The 20,416-nt window shown below is 49.3% G+C and overlaps 1 protein-coding gene across 4 annotated transcripts in view; it reads right to left on the bottom strand.

The window, feature by feature from the left end:
- The window catches only part of LOC144945612 (membrane-associated guanylate kinase, WW and PDZ domain-containing protein 2-like), a 127,810-nt gene that overhangs the window by 33,154 nt on the left and 74,240 nt on the right, over positions 1 to 20,416 (bottom strand). For all 4 annotated transcript variants that reach the window (XM_078874135.1, XM_078874137.1, XM_078874136.1 and 1 more), the window contains one exon: positions 4,664 to 4,743. In XM_078874135.1, the coding sequence (XP_078730261.1) occupies positions 4,664 to 4,743 (80 nt within the window). The remainder of the gene's footprint in view (positions 1 to 4,663; positions 4,744 to 20,416) is intronic.

Genomic DNA, 20,416 nt, shown 5'->3' on the forward strand with positions numbered 1-20,416 from the left:
TAAAAGCAGTTTAAGGCAGCATTTAACAGGCGCAGGCTGTAAAAAATTACCGCTGTGCTCCCAATTTAACCTCTGTGCTTGTCATCATAAGGATCATATTTAAATCAAGGTGCCAATAAGAGATAACGGATCCTTGCTCCATACTCCGAGGTCATCAACGACCAATTCAAATAAAATGCATCATAACGGTATGCATATTTAAACTGCACATCGTTAATCACGGTCAAATGATCAAATATTAACTTTTTGCTCATCGAGCCTTTCTCTCTGCTGCGATGCGCTCAGAGATCTCTGCTGACGAATTCACACAGAACAGTATTCACATTCAGATGATGCGAAATAGAGCGCAAGTATTGAGAGCACCTGGCTCATTACTCTCAGCTGGCACTCACTCTCCCTTCGCTACACCGATGCAGTCAAACACATCACGGAGCCTCCCAATAGTTAAACAATTTGCTTTCCGTGCCATCTGCAACACTGTCCATTGCAGCGTTCCTTTGTTGTTCCCAGCTATCCATCAGTCTGCGCCACCACGCAAGCTGTCCGTCTTCGTGCGTCGCGTTAGTGCGGAGGCGGTAGCGCAATGGGTTAATCGAACCGCACTATGAACCCAGCCAACCTCTGTTCGATTCCCCCCACTCACGGCTGACATGAATGGAAAATATCTGAGCCGGGCTTCTCCTAGGTCGACTTGGCCTTAAATGAGTACATACTGCAGTGTGTTAACATCAGCAATGCTGTCCATACAAATCCTGGTGTGCCGTAATGGCCATTCATAGGTGCTCGCCAAAAGCACTTGCCTCGACAGCCTGCAAAAAAGCCTATATGGGGAGATTTGCATCATTATCTTCCTTGTAAAAACACACACAAAAGTAGACTTCTGGTTACAATGGTCCATAGGGAAATGCTGCCCTTCATCAAACTACTGCTGAATGCAGTTCTCAGAATATCAAGTTGTTTTGGGGTTCGTATGATCATACTTCACCATGCTGGGCAATGCCGGTTGGTCAAAGGGCATCCCCCAGGGCCGGTTCATTCACGCCCCCGACCCGCTGATACGCAGCAAAAGTCCAGGAGTAAAACAAATCAGATCACCGGGATCACAGTGCAGTCTGCAAACCACTGTCCCACCACTCCAACCCAATGGGCTCTTACCTGATCATGGAGGCAATCTGTCTGGCACGGCAGCATATGATGCTAAGCGCTGGTTAAATGAGCCAATGTCGGAATTTGCGAGTGGTGCAAATTCCGCATTCCTACGGCGAGAGTGGCGGAAAGTCAACCCCATAGGACGACCGCTGCTGACATGCCCATGCTGGGGAGACAAATGCCTCCTCCGCCTTAAACAAGAGTTGAAGTTGAGCAATGCAAGGGTAAAAAAAATAAGATGCCAACAGAAAAATCAACGGGGGACAAAATAAAGATCTGTGTAATTTTTTTGTTTGCTGTTGCAAACCAACGGACTAGAGCGCCATTAAACTTGTACAAACAGCGTGGGTAGCAGCGCTACCATCGCCGCGTCTTACAACATCGTTGGGTTTCCCGGCAACAGACGATCACTCCGCCGGCACAAACGATGCGTTGGTTCGCTCTCATTAACGGCATCCCGCACGCATTTACCGAGAGCCAAAAAACAAAAGCACCGACGCGTATATAATACGTCCCGATGTTGAGTGGGAGATTTTATGCCTCGCCATTTTCACCCGCGTGGAGACCTCCGATTTAAAAAGACAAACATTTTTATTGGAAAGCCAACGAATGCGAAAGACACAACGCAGACGATCCCTGGGGTTTGATCTTCCACGAAACGCGTGGTCCACCCTAAACACAAACCAATGGCAGATGCAGATACCGGATGCACAAATGGAAAATTAAAAACTCTGCAGTGGTGTGCGACTGTTGTAATCCAGAACAGCCCGTGCAACATATAAACGAAGCAATGCCCCCTGATCCACAAATACGAAGGAGACGCCGCAGCGATACGCCACTCCGCTGCTCCCGATGCGGTTATCTGGCTTGACCACCTGAACGTGAGAAATTGTAATTTGTTGCTCTGCATCTGTCGTACGAAAAGAAAGAAGAATTGGAAACCACAGTTCCTCTTCAGCAGTTATCCTTCGTCGACGTACCGGGAGCCGAGCGCGCCGCCGTTTTGCCGAGCGAGCGGTGGCGCTAACAGCACAGCTGCCAGCCCGCCCGCGTGCGTGCGTGCCAGCGGGGCGACATCAACGGAGACGTTGCGGAGCGAGCGTGCGGCACACGGGATGCGTGGCGGCGAGCCCCGTGGTCGCCCTGGTTAATACTGCGGGCGCGTTAAGCCGTTGGAGAGTACGCCCACGCGCCCCCCGGCCGCTTCGTTCGTGCGGTGGACGTTCGAGATCCACCGATCCCGGACGCGGACATTTGAAATGTGCATGCGTTTATTTTATTAACCCGCCCGATTTGATGAATTGGGAGAACGCACATTTGATAGCCATGCGCCATACGGATTCCGCGACCGCCGCACGCACTACCGATCTGAGTTCATGCGACGCGGTGGCAGCGACGAACAACAACGTGGTGGTGGCTACAAAACCGGGGCCGACCACTCGGCGAGGGGGAAACGAAACGTGTAAGGATTAACAGATGTCACAGCTACGGATTATCCGTGGAGCGCTTGTTCACAGGTCTTGTTCGTTTGTGGCGGCTGAAAAACGGCCGGAGAGAAAGCGCAGTCACCAGACGCGGCTCCCAGTGCCTTCCAAATGGTTCCACAGTTTTTCAAGAAGCGGTTGCCACGAGAGCAAATTTTTGTTTTTAGTTAACAACAATGCAAACGGGAATCTGCCGTGAATGCGAATGATATCAGCTGGCGGGCAACGAGTTTTTCTGGGCGGGGATTAAAGCCTTGGGGACATCGATAGATCACCGCGAGCGTCGCACTTCAAGGCAACCACATCGAGAAACAAGAAGAGTTTCATCAAGGTCACCCCGGCTCCCTTTCCTGTCACGCCGCAGACTTTTTGATCACCTACCGTTTGGCCAGCACTTCTCTCTCTCTCTCCAAGCTCCCACCAGTATTTAACATCTATTAGACCGCTTACTCAACCCTGAAATTGTAATTAATTTATTGCATGTGCGCACGTGTGTGTGTGTGTATGTGTGTTGTGTGCGTGTTCGCACATAAATGTGAACACACAGAGCACACACGCAATCCAGCCCTTGCGTACACAAAGCACGTTAACAGTAACAGGCACGATAGCCAAGATGTTTGTTGCCAGACAATTGCTATTCTTACAAAAAAAAATCTCTTCTCTTACCCAGAATTTAATAATTCAACACGACGCTATTCACAAAGTGCCTTTTCTGGGAAGTTCACTTTTTTTAGCCCACTCGGCATTTTAAGAAGTGGGGATGTAAGCAAAAAATAAATCAAAATTCCCGACAACAGCGCCTTTATTAGTGGTCATCTCTTCCACAAAGAGCCTCTTCGCTGCCTCTCGGCCATGCCACAGCCAAGGCTGTCCACCGAAATCAGCGGAGCGTTAGCGGCGGCGGCGGCGGCGGGGGGGAGGAAACTCAAATAAAGAAACAGATTCCATTCGTTCTGGATCGCGGGGACTCGCGAACACGTCCGCGAGGCAAGGGACGGGGTTAACGCTTTGACTGCGGCGCCGAAATGTGCGGCAAGAAAACCGCCGAGAGGGGAGGGAAGCGCGTAGGAGTCTCCGGCGAGCAGCCGCATCACCACTGCGAATCCACGCCGGCATTTAACTCGCGGGTGGAATTCGCCGGTTGAGCGCTATTATTTATAAAATCGGGTTTTGCGGTTCCTTGCACCCACCACCCCCGCAACGCACGACGTACGGCGGAGACCGTGTCGCGGGGGGGGGGGGGGGTGAGCCTGACCGTTATGAGACGGCCAAAAGCGACGACGCAAATTCCGCCTTCCACAAGTGTTTATCGTCCATTAAATGGTGCCCAACGCCGCTCGTGTGCACAAGGAGGCAGGCCTGCGTCTCGGCGAGAAGGCGGTTTTTGAACGAAAACGACAAGAAAGCGGGAGCTCGATTTGCGGAGGAGGAGGAGAGGCGGGGGAAAGAAAACAAAAACCGGCATCGGCTAAGAGTAAAGCGCTGCGAAAAAATTATGACGGCAATGAACGAATCTCATTAACGAAACAAAAAAAATGATGTGCGCTCATGAGCAAGCAATCAATCGCAGCCTCTTGTTAGCGGGAAAGTGAAGGGATGATAAATGCACCCCGATGTGCAAACAAGCAGTGAAACGCACAGGCGCGCGCGCACACACACACACACATGAATACACCCGCGCGGGTGGCATGCCCGTATTCCATAACGTACAAACATCAAGGGAAACAAAAAAAAATCACATCAATGTCAAAACCACTTTGAGTAAATTCACAATCCGCAATTTGTACATATGAGCATTCCACGGTTCGCAATCATACGCGTGCGCGCACCTGCCACACACACACACGGAGGCAGCGGAGAAACATAAATTTTAAATCGCAGCCATATAAATATATATATACGCGACGATAAATAATAATAGGAAAAAACAACAACGTTGCACGGCTAGCCGCAATCTCAGCGATTGTGTCCGAATCACAGCCCCTATCGGCGGCGGCGGCAGAGGAGGAGGAGGAATTTACGCATCTCACCATCGTCATTGCACAGCTCCAGCGGCTTCTGCTTCTGCACTCGTCTGGGGTCCAACCACGACGTCGTGCGGGTGCTGTGGCTACACAGACGGAAAAAAAAGGTGACATTTTATTAAAAGGGGGGGGGGGGGGCGGCAGTCACATGACGGCAGGCACGTCGACAGCTGCGAGCTGTAGGGCAGCTGATTTAAAGAGAAGTGCCGCGCACTCCCTGCAACGGTTGGGCGGGGGGGGGCGGATAAAAAATAAATAATATTCTACGTAAATAATTTAAAAATAAAATAGAGAGATTTTTTTTTTGCAGTGTGATGACTGGCGACTGCGTTACGTGAGATTATGTTCAGCTGCACATCGGGGGGGGAGGGGAGATGGGGTGGGGGGGTTGCGGAGTGAATGAAAAATAAATCTTCGATCTCAGCATACAGCGGCGCGAGAGCGAGTGCAGGGGAAAAGCAGAAATTAAAAAGGCACCGGAGTGGATGGGTGGTGTATATATGTTTTCTCTCTCTCTCTCCCGTCTTATATTTTTAAAACGAGCTGCTGCCCGCGTTCACGTGCGAGCCGAGGCTGGCTGCATGCAGACGACGGGGCGTGCGCGCCACGTGAAGCGAAAGCTGCAGTGGCCGGCCGCTTACCCTTCGTAAATTCGGCACGCACAACTACACAAAAGGCGACACACCCCCCCCACACTCCCACCGTGCCTCGCTACGTGCGGGAACAAATGCAAATTAGGAAACATCATGTTGACGGTGAAGGAAATTAAGCGGGCTCGGGTAAAACATCTCGAGATGATGGAGACTCAAGGACGGAGTGACAGCCAAAGAGGAAAACATTCCCAAGGGGGCATCCACCATGGAGACGGAGCCACAGAGTCGGCTCACGCAGGCGTCAGATGGATCGTTACAAATCGCACAAGCGCCAGAGATGACGACGGCTGGCAGGAGGCCGTCACGACCGATACACGTGAGCGGGCGCCCGCCCGCAGCGGCGGAGCCGACAGGATCAACTCGCACACCACGCGAGAGTTTGCCCACGGTATACGTCGGAATCAGAATGTTTATTTGTACTAGAGGAATCCGATGAGCTTTCAAGCTCTTTTCCCACAGATGTCGAGAGTGGGGTGAGAATGTTACAACAATATAAAAACAACAGCAATGTATGCAGATCGCTAAACAAATAACATCAATTAAACTATTTTTGCTTCACCAGGTAGAGCCCACTGAGCTATTATCTTCTATTTCAGAAGCGACCTGGCCACAAATGTTCGCGCAACGAAGTGGCTCATTACGTGGAAATTCATAGTAGCCAAATAATGGAAATAATCTGTGTGTGTGTGTGTGTTGAACTTCATTCGCACCGTACGTAGCCAACGACAAACTAAACACAAAAAGCAGGTCTTAATAAAAATCGGTTATTTTCATAACGTGCACGTGAATGGCACGTGGTATAACTGCATGATTGGTAAGCGTTGGAATGGGAACGAGTTTTCTTTTTCGTTTTTTAACCACCGACTTATGCAAATGCTTACGCTAATAGTTGAGCAACACATCGTTGTTGGGACACCGTATGTATCCGTGCACTCAAATTAGTGACGTAGTATTCAATGGTGATTGCGTTCACTTAATACAGTATAGACTTTTACGAGCACACCCGCAGCGTGTTTTTTTAAACCATCGAATGCGCGGGCGAAGGAAAGCCTCGGCTCGTGTCAAACCTCCCTCCAAGGCTATTATAATATTAGTTCTACTTGGTGGGAAATCAATCGTTTTCTTTAACGACCAGACTGGCCTCCGCTACCATCATCAAAATCTATTTATACTGGAGGAATACGATGAGCTATGAATCTCTTGTTCACACATGTGCAGGAGACAGCACTAGCCATGGACAATCTCCTCCTGGATGAAGGCCTTCACCGTCTCTCACGACCCTGCCATGCACTTGCCACCTGTACACGAGCCGACGTCATCGCTCCACGTCCCCAGTGGACGTCCACTCGGATGCGTTCCATTCCTTGGGCTGCCACTCCATCATTGTCCTTGATCATTGGTCATCATCCCTTTGAGCGACACGTCCTGCCCAAGTCCACTCGACCCTTCATCACAGTCCGAAGTGTGCCCTTTAACCTTGCACGTTCTCTCCACAACGCAGCGGTTTCTCAACCCGCGGGACGGTTGGAGGCGGCACACGGGCTGCGGCGTGGACACCGTGCAGGATAAAATGTGAACGCGCGACGACACAACACGCCAACACACCGATTACGCAACGTGAAACAAACGCCTTGCGAACACCGCGCGTGGACACGCGACCTTGGGGTCCTCTGGGGGTGCACGGGCATTGAGGAGGGAGTCTGGGGACCAGTGGTCTTGATTGGGGGTGGGGGGGGGGTATGGGTTAGTGTGGGGGCGCCATACCATAAAATGGTTTGGATTCACTACTTCGAATCACCGCCATAGGAATGTGGAATTTCACACATTGACCCAGAGGCTATCGACGGAGATGAATGCCACCCGGGGCTCACTTGAGCGTGGAAACAGGCGCACACAGGCACGCGAGTCGATAAACAGCTGTCACGGGCAAACGCTGCATCCTCCGCTGGTCAGTTCAATTAAAAGGCAATTTCCAAGGCCAGCGACTTCTGGTGGGACATGTCACGACTCGACTATGAATTACACGTCAGTCTAATGGACACAAGGACAAAAAGTGATTAAACCTATCAAGCGTGTTCTCACATCTGAGAACCCCGTTTGTCAAGAGCAGTCCGTTCTGTTCCCCCGTACGACGGCAATGTGTTCTGGAGCTGAATACCAATGTCGAGGTCTGCTGGCCATGGACGAGAGGGCGTCATGAGAGTGTCCGTGCAGTGTTGCCCTTCCTCCTCCGTTGTAAGAGCACAGACAACATTGGTTCACTATACGGTTCGCAGTTTGGATTTCATGGCTACAAATCGCACGACTGTGGTTTGTGTCTTCAATTCTCCATCTACAAAAGGAGCTGTGTGCATCGGCCTGTTGATGTTCTAATGCAGTTGATGGTTCCATCAGTGTCTTCGAGCAATGCCTAAGCCAGGAGGTGCAAAAGTATGGGTCTCAAATAAGGCGTTTATTCTGGACGCCCGCAATTTTTACACTCCGTTTTCCAACGGGACTTTGGGGTCGCTCACGAGGAGACATCGCAGAGGTCTTGGTTGAAGGGTCGGTGGTTATCGTTGACAAGAAAAACGCATGGATACTCGAGAAGAAAAACTCAACCCGGGGCGGACAGAAATCCTTAAAAATAAAACATTCGACTTAATAAGTCATCGTCCTCATCATCAGCCACGATCAATCAATCGAATGCGAGATGAAGACCTCCCCCCAAGCAGTTGCCATCTCACGCGACCCTGAAACGCAACAGCCCAGCGGCCAACCGCAGACGAGCGGATTTCCGTCACAAACATCTCCTTGGTGGACATGCGTACGCTCATACGCGCTCCCCCCATTCCCTAGCCGATGCTCCATCGATTATTTGTGACCATTGGGCATCATCCCTTCTAGCCGTGTCTATCCATAGGGCAATTTCTGTTGCTGGAGTTGTCAAAAATGGATAGTTTTCCAACGCCTGGCAGACCGTTCTTGCGCTTTGCTCGAGTTCCGATGCCATTTGTTTAACCTCGGGTTTCTGTGGTCATTGTTGACCATCATCAGCCACGGTCAATCCACTGCTGGATGAAGGCCTCCCCAAGCCGCCATCTCCCACTATTCCCGCGATGTAATCGCTCCATCTCTCTAGGTGGACAGTCTCCCAGGCAAGGTCCACCTCCTTGGCTGACACTCCATTGCTAGTCTTGACCGTTGGTGATCATCCCTTCTAAGCGACGCATCCTGCCCTCAAGCCAATTGATTTCATTTTTCGATTTAAAGCTTTCATGACTGCAGGGATTCATCTTCTTGGTTCTTTCAGTAAAGTCACGTAGAAGGGAAGTAATAAAATAATAAAAATAAAACATAATAAAATAATTCTCACTACGTTTCGGCCACAACGCAAGCAGCCGTCCTCAGGTGAAGAACAGGTCTGTCAGGGAGACAGCGTCTGAATGGCCGAAACGTCGTGAGAATTATTTTATTATGTTTTATTTTTATTATTTTATTACTTCCCTTCTACGTGACTTTACCGAAAGAACCAAGAAGACCAAATGATTTCCTTTAGTTTGAATGACGTCATTAACATGCTTGTATTCTGTTATGCTTGCGCTGCCCTTTGTCGCCCATTGTCATTCCAAGCGTGCATCTCTCCATGCGCTTCCATGCACACTTTTCAGTTTTAGTCCTATTTTTTTTTATTGAACACGACAGCGCCTCTAAACCGTACGTCTTAGGAGGAACCGTGTGCCATGTATAATGCACGCGTTACTAATGTGCACGTGTTTAAAAGTTGATGACAGTACAGTACTGGAAAAACTTGTGGAAATAGCGACGGATGCATTGATGGGGCTCGCCACGACACGATGAAGAAAATCCTTTCACGTCCGCGAATTACATTTTTTCCACGCTCCGTCGCTTCGTGTGCTGGAATTCACTAAAACACATCGTTTCTCCGGTCACCACCCCGCCCCCCTCCCATCCCACGCCCCCACCACAGTCTCCTTATCAAGTAGCATTCTCCCGCGTAAGCCAAACACGGTGCAGAGGCAGTCACGCAAAGCGTATAAACCTTTGGGGGGCGGGGGGGGGCGGCAGCTGTAACTTAAAAGCAAAGCAAAAAAGAAAATTCACGTTACTCGAAGTTAGGGCAGCAATTTCGCTACACGGTCGAAGCGTCTCTCTTTATCGACGGAAAAATAATAACGGATTCTCGACACGACGCAATTAAGTCCGCGGGTAGCCTCTGGTTACGTGAGCAGCAGGAGGAACGGAGCAAAATGGATGGCCGCTTCCTTCAGGATGCTGGCATTTTATTCATCATCGCCGCAGTGTGAAACGCTTATCGGAGGAGCAACAAGACGGACCGTGGAATCTGCCCAGCTGGCGGTGTGCGGCGGGTAAATCTGGCACGAGGACCCATCGGCAGGACAAGCGAGCGGGCCACGGAGATATTACCTCCCCCCAACCCCCACCGCATTAGCCTCCACGTGGATGCCGCTGTGGTGCAATGGTTCGCACACTGGACTTGCCAGATTTTATTCATTTTATATCATGATTCACCAAACGCAGGCCCAAATGGGCCCAAAAATCGGCAAGCAGCCCGCGGGATGGGCAACGCTATTGGAATAAATAGACGAGAGTTTGAAACAATGGTGCAGGTTTCTTAAACCTCTCCCCCCCAAATCCCGGCCACCACCCCTCACCTCTGTCCACCCCAGCAGTATAAATGAGTACACGCTTCAGTTATTCAATTGGCAGGTAACGGTGCGGTTGGGTAAAGAAGTGTGGTTCCTCCCGACACTCTTCCTAGACGCCTGGGCATTTGTGGGAGATGAGAGCAGGCCAAATGCCCCAGAGAGAGGCTCTTCTAGGACCCTCGCTCTAGTGGAGGCCCTTCTACCAGCTGCGGCACGAGCAAGACATTGCAGGGCTGCACCTTTGCTCGCTTACCTTTACCTATTTATAGTCTCACATTTGAACGACAAAACCAGAGGTGTGAAAAAAAAGTGAAAGGAAATCGTTCTCTGGGGGTTTTTCCCCTTCACAATTCAGAAAGAGAAGCCTCACATTGCCGTGAAAATTAAAATAAACAAATTAAAATAAACCAATGCCCATTTAGCCTGGGGAAAGCCCTCGCCAAGCTCTCACGAGTTTCTCACAAGGGCTTAAGGGCATTGGGATGTTTGACCGTATACAGAGAAGAAAATTGGAGGGATCCATAAAAAAACACCTCCAAGGAGATAACACTAAAAAACAAGGTCTATACAGTAAGTTCCACGAACCCACTTGCTTTACTGCCCATCTCCTAGCCACCTCAGGCAAGCCCAGGGGGCTTTGTGAGAGTGGCACATATCTACGAGAGACTTCCATCGTAGACCCGGGGTTGACGAGGATTATAATTGTGTCGTTCGTAATGAATTGTGCCCACAATGCAATTACAATTTCAGCACACAATGTTGCTGCATTTGCAATTATAATTGACTGCCGTGTCCGATCCATCAATCCTTGCCTCCAACGCACCCAGACACTGCAATAATAATTGAAGGGAAAAAAAACAAACACTTTAAACGGCATATATTTTAAAGCACGAATTTAAAATCAGACTACTTTTCGCTCAAAGCCATTGGGTTGTGCCGTGTACAAACGCATTTTCAATCCACTGCTGGTTGAAGGCCATACGTAGTTTCAGGCACGAGTGTTGTTTAACCATACCTCACCACGCTGGTTTGTAAGAGGTTTGGCGAGGGGATGGCGGGAGGGGTGGAGAGGTTTGCAGGACCGGTAGAAACCACTCGTCACCGACATCAGCAGTTGCTGGGGGATTGAACTCGGGCTGCAAAGTTCCTGGCACAGCATGTCACTCCCCACTGCGCCCAACGCTCCCCTGTGCATACCGCTGCGCTAGCAATGAAAATGTATATACATTGTTTTCATTTTGTTGCATTGTGCATATTTTAGCTTACCACTGCTATTTTTTGAGCAGGTAAGGTCCCCCTTGAGAGCTACATCACTCTTTTCGAGATGCAACTTGGCCTCAAATGATAGCCCAACGAAGTGGCTTCTTCCGCCGCGGACATTTGTACAGCAGCCAAATACTCTGAACGCACGTCGATTCTAAATGTGGGAGGAAAAAAAATCGGAGGACCTGGAGAAAAATCCACATGACAGCCTGGAGAGCATGCAAACTCCAAATTTTTGGCAACAGGGTCGGGATTGAACCCACGACCTCCTGTATACCAGGCGAGGTAATTCACATCTCGCCACCGTTAATTTAAATTAACTGGCACCACAAACAAGACGAACGAGTCTGATAACACGCGCGGAAAGGGGGTTACAAGTGGTACGTGCTTCTTGCTTAAATGTTTTATATTAACGAAGAAAAATAATCCCAACCATCTTGACTCTATCGACCAGGCTGCCACCAACAAGGACATCGGTTCCCATATATATATTTTTTTACGATGGGTGCTTAAAAAAAAAGATAAAACATAAGCGCGGATCGATGGTGCCCCATACGAGCCCATTTCGTGCACGGACCGTGAACCGGCGATGGAGGATAATGGTCATCATCACCTTGTCATGGAATCCCACCGACACAGAGCACCGTGCAATTTTCACCACTCGTGATCTACCCACTGCTGGATGAACCCAACCCCCCCCTCCACCTGCCCCACACTGTCGTTTCTCGCAGTCTCAGGATGCAGAGCTCCGTTGCGCTCCTGCGCAGAAGCCAATCTCATCGCTCCATCTCCATGGTGGACCTTCCCCTCCCGTGTGTGTTCTCCGATCCGGCTGGCACTGCCACGAATTTCGACCAGCGATCATCATCAAATGATGGCGGGTGTGTTCTACCTCAAGCCCACTTACTTCTCCAAGCAGTCAAACTCTCTTATTTTCATTTTGGTCTCTCAGCATTGTTTTCCTCTTTCCGTCTCAGTGTCGCTTGCAGCATGCATCTCCTTTCGCAGCTTCTTTTGAATAATCTTTATGTTATAGTTTTTGTTCCATTTTGTTGATCAGCGTTCATCATCAACACCCTTCTTCAGGCAAAATAAATAAGCAGAAAACACGACTTCCTTTACATGCCCGTTCCTCCACATTAAAACAAATGTAAATGTTTATTCGGAGACTCCATCGGCCGCAAGGAATGCTGTGAAAGCGCGCGCAATTTCAGAAGCGTCAATTCAACACTGGCAATAGTTTTGATGTACAGCGTCTCATTAGCGGAGTCCGGCTTGTTTAAAATCACGTTGCTCTTCCTCATTACGTTCTGGTTTCCAAAAGCGCGCAAACCACTGCCCTTAATCAACTCCCTTTGTCCCGTCAGTTTGATTGCAATGCATTAATGTCATTGCACTAAGAATCTTGAAGAGCGGTCCGGAATGCGATCCCGAAAGCAAATACATTTTTTTTCTACCACGAATGAAAGTTTCAAGCGAGTGCCGGGCAGCCCACGACAAACACGGCACAGGGAGATGCGTCTACAATGCGCTCTTTGTGTCCTCCTGGGCCGAGTCTGGGTTCTTCACGTTCCCAGTGAAAGCCTCTCCCCTACTATGATGATGAGCGTGGAGGCAGCATCCCTCTCCAACCGATTGGCCTCGAGCCCGGCTTGGGTTTCACGACTCGCTGCACAATTTCTGTGCGCGCCATATATTGGATTTGACTTAATTGTTGTTGTTATTATTACGCTTGTTTATCCAGGAGGGTTCTGCCAAGTTTTCGCAGAAGGCGGTGATGAATGTGACGTCATTTGCTGGGGCAAATCTGTAAAATAGGCAATTTCTGGACCACACAATGGCCCACTCGTGCGAATTGCATTGTGACCTTTTTAACATCCACTGTAAAGCAGACTGCACATATGTATTTATTTAATGGGAATTAGAGCAAGTGGAGGAAATTCCAAATTTCCGTGGTAGGAGGAGCCAGTCTATCCATATGTCAATTGCTGTTGCTTAAGTAGTCAACCTTTATTTTACGAATCACCTGGAAGACTGTTGTTGTGCTTTGTTTATTCCCGTTTCCATTTATAGAACGCGGGTTACTGTAGTCATTATCACTGTCAGCAACCATTGTCAATCCACTGCTGGATGAAGGCCTCCCCAAGCCGCCGCCATCTCCCGCGATTCCCCTGATGTAATAATCCACCCGGCACCTGCCCACGAGCCCATGTCCTCGCTCCACCTCTGCTTTTCTGCAGACGCCCTCCCAGACACATTCCAATCCTTGACCGTTACTCCATCGCGAGTCCTGACCGTTGGCGATTGTCCCTTCTAAGCGACACCCCCTGCCCTAGGCCACTTTACTTTCCTTTACAATTTGAATTACGTCATTAAGCTGGGTGGTACATTCTCCGATCCTTGCGTTCCTCATTCGGTCCCTCGGTGTAATTCCAGGCATGCATCTCTCTCCGTGCTTCTTGTTCTCTTTTGTTTTTAATGACCACGTTCGTAGAGGAATCGTATGTCCTGTACAACTCACAGTTAACTCGTGTGCTCGTTTAAGACGTTTGTAAACACACAGCACGGTGTTCACGCGCCACACTGCAGCTCACAACGCGTCCCTTTCTGCCTCTTCCGTCCATACTTTGGAATTTCTCTCCTCCCATCATCGTCTCCTTCCCCTCCCTCCTTCACCAACCTCTTACGATGAAAAAAAACCTCTCTCAATTCAAGAAACGAGTTCCACCCTTTGTCAATTGAAACCTCGATAGCGCTGCATGTTGTTGGCCGCTTGACGTTTTGCACCATTGCGGCGGTGGCGGGGAGGGGGGGGCATTTGCTCAGCAACTGCGTTTAAAATAAAAACTAAAAACAAGGAGAGCATCGATTGGGCCATGCTGCGAGTTGGAGATCATTCAAATTTGTATGTTGTGCCATTGCCCCCCCCACCGCCCCCTCACCCCACGCCGCCCCCCACTCCACCTCTCCCCCCCCCAATTTTGTATCCCGATTGCGCCGCATCTGGAACGAGATGGAGAACCCGTCGGGAATCTCTCGCAGGGCAGCGCAACCCTCAGGTTGTTGGCGAGCGGCCCGACGGGGAAAAATAAAAAAGTGTCCGAAAACACATTTTCGCGAGCGGCAGTACACGCTGATGAGTTTTCACGACGCGATGATTAAGCAAGCGTTTAATTCGAGGTGGCTACGCTCCCCGTCGCCGCGCGTGCATCCTCGCGCCAGCTGGCTTCGAGCACGCTCTGAAAAGGAACACGCCTGCGCCTGGCCCAGCGACAACATCGCAGCGTACGATCGCTCGCTCGCTCGCTCCTGCAGCAATGCGGAGGAGTTATTGTGCAAGGTGCAACAGAAAAAAGGTGCAGCCCTGCAACTGCTTTCTCATGCCGCTGATGGCAGAATGGCCTCCTCTAGAGCTCCCTCTACACGGTGCTTTGGCTTACTCTTTCATGCTGGTCAGACGTCTTAAACTATTAAACTCAACTATTTTTTTCCAAGTATGGCCCACTGGAGCTGTATAGCTCTTTTTCAGAAGCGACCTGGCCACAAAATGATAGCTCAACAAAGTGGCTTATCGTGTGGAAATTTATATAGCAGCCAAATACTCTAAACGTACAGGGAAAAACCGGAAGACCTGGAGAAAAAGCTACACGATCACAGGGAGAACATGCAAACTCCAAATATACAGGCGTCGGGGTCGGGATCGATCCCACGACCTCCTGTATACCAGGCAAGGTAGTTAACATCTAACCACCATAGTGCTCCTGTCTTAGAAGAAGTGGGAGCCCACACGTCACACACATAACTCGCTGGTCCACTGTGGTGTACACATTTAACCTGCTGGGTGGACAGAGGTTTGGGAATTCAAGAAACTTGTACGTATGTAGAACTTCTTTCGCACCGCAGGTAGCCAACCGTGATACGTGTAACCTGCGGCACGGTCACGCAACGAGATCGAGAACCAGTGACCTCTCAAGTCCGGCGTGGTAACCATCACACACCACAGCAGCACGTCAACTCAAAGCCCTGACACCCAGTAGGAGTATGGCGGTTTGTATTGCCCAAGAATAATGACAAAGGTTACCATCGGGATAAGCTCTCTAATACAGGCACAGAGACAAAGATCTTCCATATATCCTTATAGACCATTGAGACAAGTGCTATTCATCCATGCAATGGATGAACGTTCCGTGTTCGGGCTGCTAGCTAACACCTATTAAGGCCGGCATGTCGCCCAAGGAGGTGGTGTGGCCGCCACCACGTGGCGGTGATGATGTCCACAACCCGCACCAGATGCTTAGTGAGGGCCGAGTCGACATATAGGAGACCCAGGACCGATTTAGTATCACTCGCCACAGAGGTTATCCATGGTCAGATATTGACACCAGGTTACAACAAAGTCGGGAGCGCAGTACGCTAACCGCGGCACCACCGCTCCCCCAAAAAGACAAAGATCTAACACCTATGCAGGGCCAGCATGGCACGCGAGGGGGTGGGTGTCAACAAGCACCACGCCCGGCCGCCTTTGCCTCCCCCACGGCAATGTTTACACACAGTACCAGGTACTAATTGGAGGTCAAGTTGACCTAGCAGAGTCCCAGTTCTGCTTCAGATAATCTTCACCCTGGTATTGGCCGTGAGCGGGGAAACTGAACTCTGGGTCTCCAGGTTTCGTATCGCACACTGCTGCACCGCCACTCCCCCCTGCCCCCCCCCCGCCCAAAGCACGCGCACACACAGACGACACACTCTCTCCACTTGGCACCAGGTGATTACACAAAATAGTCACGTCTTTCCGAGGCGTAATTTAAATAGACATACCAATCAGCGGCTCCTCTCTGGCCAGACGGCTGACCTTCTGCAGTCTGGGTCCTTCTCCCAGGTTTCCCTAATAGACTCGGGGGGGGTGCCTCCTCTCCCTCGCCCAAGACCAGGGCGGAGCGATTGCCCCCAAAAAAGAAAAACCGCCGCGCCGTGCCAAATCTACTCATCAATAACGACGCGTGTCGATCGGTGACCCAGTTTCCGCTCAAGCTCTTATTATTGACTTCAAGCCCCCCCCCCCCCCAGCCTTCTGGGTTTCCCACAGTGGGGGGGGAGGGTGGGGAAAAAAAACCAACATCATAAAACACGTCGGCTTTCATGACCAATATCATCCATAATACAGGTTGGTTTTTTTGGGGCTAGATCGCGTAAATATATAAATGTATCGATAAAACCGCCACCATCCGACACTGCCAATTATTAATGTTTGTCACGTAAACCGAACGTGGCCAATTCGTGACTAGTACAGTACACCGGTGTGTTGGAGAGCAAAGCCAGATTGTAAATGTTGTGGATTGGCTCTCCAACACACCGGTGTGGTGTACTACTGACGAATTGGGATGTTCTGTTTACGTGACAAACCTTACTAATTGGCTGTGTCAGGTGGTGGTAGGTTTATCAACACATTCATATATTTACGCGACCAAACACAAAAAAAACTGTATTATGGAGATCATAAAAAGTGTAATTCTCGGCCTACATGAAGTGGTGGTGGGTTACCTGGCACGTGACCTCTGAAAAAGGCCCTCGCAGGTAATGTGCGGCCCTGGATTGTTTTTTGCCCAACCGTTAAAATGTGACGGATGATAAATTATAAAATAAAAACTAATTTTACCCAAATTTGATTGTGCCATCGGCGGCGGCCATAACACGAGACAAAGCGTCCTTTCGAATTTCTCACAGAGCCTTGCAACGGGGCCCACCAAAGTGGATATCCCAGAGCTACCGCTGAGAATCCTTCACGGCAACTCCGCTGCACAACACAGTAGAGGACAGCTCCTCCCGCCCACTCGGCGTGCGAGAGTGACATTTGCCACACGACAATGAAGCCGACATTTGAATTCTGGAATGTAGGCGACTTCAGTGCAGAGCAACGTTGGACGCTTCTTGTGTATCTTCTTGGTTCTTTCGGTAAAGTCACGTAGAATGGAAATAATAAAATAAAAAAAATTAAACATAATAAAATAATTCTCACGACGTTTCGGCCACAACACAGCGTCTCCCCGACAGACCTGGTCTTCACCTGAGGACGGCTGCTTGCGTTGTGGCCGAAACGTCGTGAGAATTATTTTATTATGTTTTATTTTTATTATTTTATTATTTCCATTCTACGTGACTTTGCCGAAAGAACCAAGAAGATGAATTACTCTTTGGTTCTTTCGGTAAAGTCACGTATAAAGATAAAATAATGAATTAAATACTAGTATACGTATGCTTGTATTTAATTTATTATTTTATCTTTATACGTGACTTTACCGAAATAACCAAAGAGTAATTCCTGCAGTCACGAAAGCTCCAAATTAAGAAAGAAGATGAATCCCTGCAGTCACGAAAGCTTTAAATCGAAATTTAGCTTGTGTAGTCAATCGTGACTAGGCCGAGTCCAACGACTCGGCACGCTCGAACACCCCGGGTTTAATCGGAGGCGGCCGCTTGGATTCCAACCCAGGCCCTCCCCCCCCCTCAGGGATGCCAGCTCAACGTTCTGACCTCAGACCCTCTGTGTGGGTGGTATTAACGATCAGCTGTAGAGAACCCGACTCAAGACCCCTGGGGGGAGTGAGGGGTGGGTGGAGGAGGGCTGAAGCGGGAGGGGACCAGGGCTTGTCCATCGGACATAGATGAATCATTTAATTGAGATCGATAAACCGGCAATGTTTTCAACCTGCCGTATGCGATTTGCAGGCACGCCTGCGCTTCATCCCGCTTCAAGTCAAGCTGCGTAATCAAAGCGCTAAAGCAACATAGCTGCTGCTGCTGCTGCTGGCTTAAACCCTTCCTCCACATTTATACGAATCATTGGTCACGTAGGAGAAGACAGGGAGGGGGGGGGGGAAAACAAATTCGGGCAAAAGGAAAGTTCCAAACGCATTCCATTTGTATGCAGCTCATTTCCAAGGTCAAGGTCAAGGTCAAGCGAGATGTGGTTTTTTTGCCGCTGCCTTGGAAGAATAACGAATGTCTGCGGCTGGCTGTTTAGTTCCTATTTAACAACAAGCCTACCCTGCACCATTGTGGCCTGTGTGTGCGCGCGCGTGCATGCAAATTGATCCGTGTCTGCAATTTTTTTAGATGTTTGAAAAAAATAACGTCACAAATATAATGGGTGTACAAAAAAAAAGACGTGATGTATTATTTTAATCGGCCATGATCAATCCGCTGCTGGATGAAGGCTCTTCCCCGCCCCCCCCCCCCCCTCCGATCAAGTGGTAAAAAATTCTCACAGCGTTGCGATGTAATGATCGACACAGCGACGGCACGACGAGCCGATAGCATCGCTCCATCTCCGCCCGACGGACGTTCCCCTCAAGATAAATTCCATTTCTTGGCTGCCCACTTCAATGACATATCGTATATACCTATATATCAACGCGATGTGTGCGGATAGAGGAGCTATCTATATTGGCGAGAATGTAATACATTTAAGTGCACAAAAATACGCTTTAGAAATCATGGTGAGCAGCATTTACAGCAACAAATTATATATATATAGATGTAAAAAAAACAATGGTAAAGCAAACAAAGGAATTTGAATAAATTATTGCTAAATAAACAGACGTGCAATTTCATGGTCATGCGACCCGAATGCCGATTCGTTAAACATCCATCGCGTCAGGCATTCGTCATCATCGGCCGGTCACACAAACCGTACATTATTCACAAATCCGCCCTCCCCTTCACCCCCCCCCCCCTCAGTCATCATGCTTCCAATCCACGCCACTGCCTGCGCCTTGGCTCCGCACTCTGCACTTCCCTTGTTCGACAGCCAGCCACGAAATAATTTAAATGAAAATGAGAAAACATTTCTGCAAGTCGACTTTTTTGAGTCACTTATACCACATTGACCCATAATAATAATAATGCACGCCATTATGGCTCATTTCTTCATCATTTCATTTCCCTGGTGTACGAGCAAGCCAGCACCAGCACCACCGCCACTATCACCACAAAAAAAAAACACTCGGGGGGGTGCTGGATTTTCAGACAGATTTGCACTCTCGCTGCTTTACTTGAACGGCATTCCCTTTCCTCCGGCGTAACGTGCTTATGAATGCAATAATCACACCGGAGAATCACGTAGAAGGAAAATTAACCAGGATTAATTAAAAGCGGATTTTTAATAACTGGATGAGATGTTACCCAGGTGGCTCCCCCATGGGGTTCGCACCGAAGCCACACCGAAATGACCGGGTTCGAATCCGGATGTCAGTCACCTGGCGATTAAAATCGGGTTCTTAAGCGTTTAGTTAGGCGATCTCAGCCTTGTCACGAGCGAAATAACGACGAATAATAACGAATTACTTCTTTTCTGTCAATGAGGAAGAAGTAAAAAACCACGCTGTACACATCTTGATAGAAATGTGGGCCACACCTCTGCTGTGGATTAGAAGCCCGTGCAGAGATAACTCCCGGAGTAGTTCTACGGTGTCATCTTTTGGGGACATTCTCAAGAGGGGAGGAGGAGACGGGGGGGGGAGTCGAGGTCAGTGCTGCTTCACCGGCAAGGGCTCGCGCGTTCGTGCAACGACAACGCCACAGCAGCGGGCTCCCCATTATCGTGGTGCCGGACAAATTGCATTCTGCACGCATATAAGTTGGCAGCACTCAGGAGCCGTGATTCATCGCTTTACAAAATAAACACTATTTATAGCAATGTGCCTGCTTATGGATGCTCTCCAGCAAGCACAGTCCCCCACACACACACACCCCCTCTGCCCCTGTGTAGTGGATGCTCGGCAGGATAATTGGCCGCAGGGCTGTTAGTTGGGGGGGGGGGGGTTCTTCTTCTTCTCTCTCTAAAATGAAGAGACTAATTAAGTGTTCTTGTAAGCCTCATCTCCATGAATAATGTTTAACAAGGGCATTGCCTTATCAATCAATTGTTGGTTAAATTACATTAACAACTCACTCACCAAATTCTTAACCCTTACCTTTAACTGTAACATTAACCTCTTATCCACCATGCTTAAAACTACATCCCCTTAACCCTTATTAGTACTAACATTAATCACACTTCCATAATGTAGGGGAGGTTTTTTTGGGGTTAAATCACGTAAATATATAAACGTGTCGTTGTGGCGAGATGTTAACTCCCTCGCCTAGTATGCAGGAAGTCGTGGATTAGAACCCCG

The sequence above is a fragment of the Lampetra fluviatilis genome, chromosome 38 (genome assembly GCF_964198595.1).
Source record: "Lampetra fluviatilis chromosome 38, kcLamFluv1.1, whole genome shotgun sequence".
NCBI classification, from domain to species: Eukaryota; Metazoa; Chordata; class Hyperoartia; order Petromyzontiformes; family Petromyzontidae; genus Lampetra; species Lampetra fluviatilis.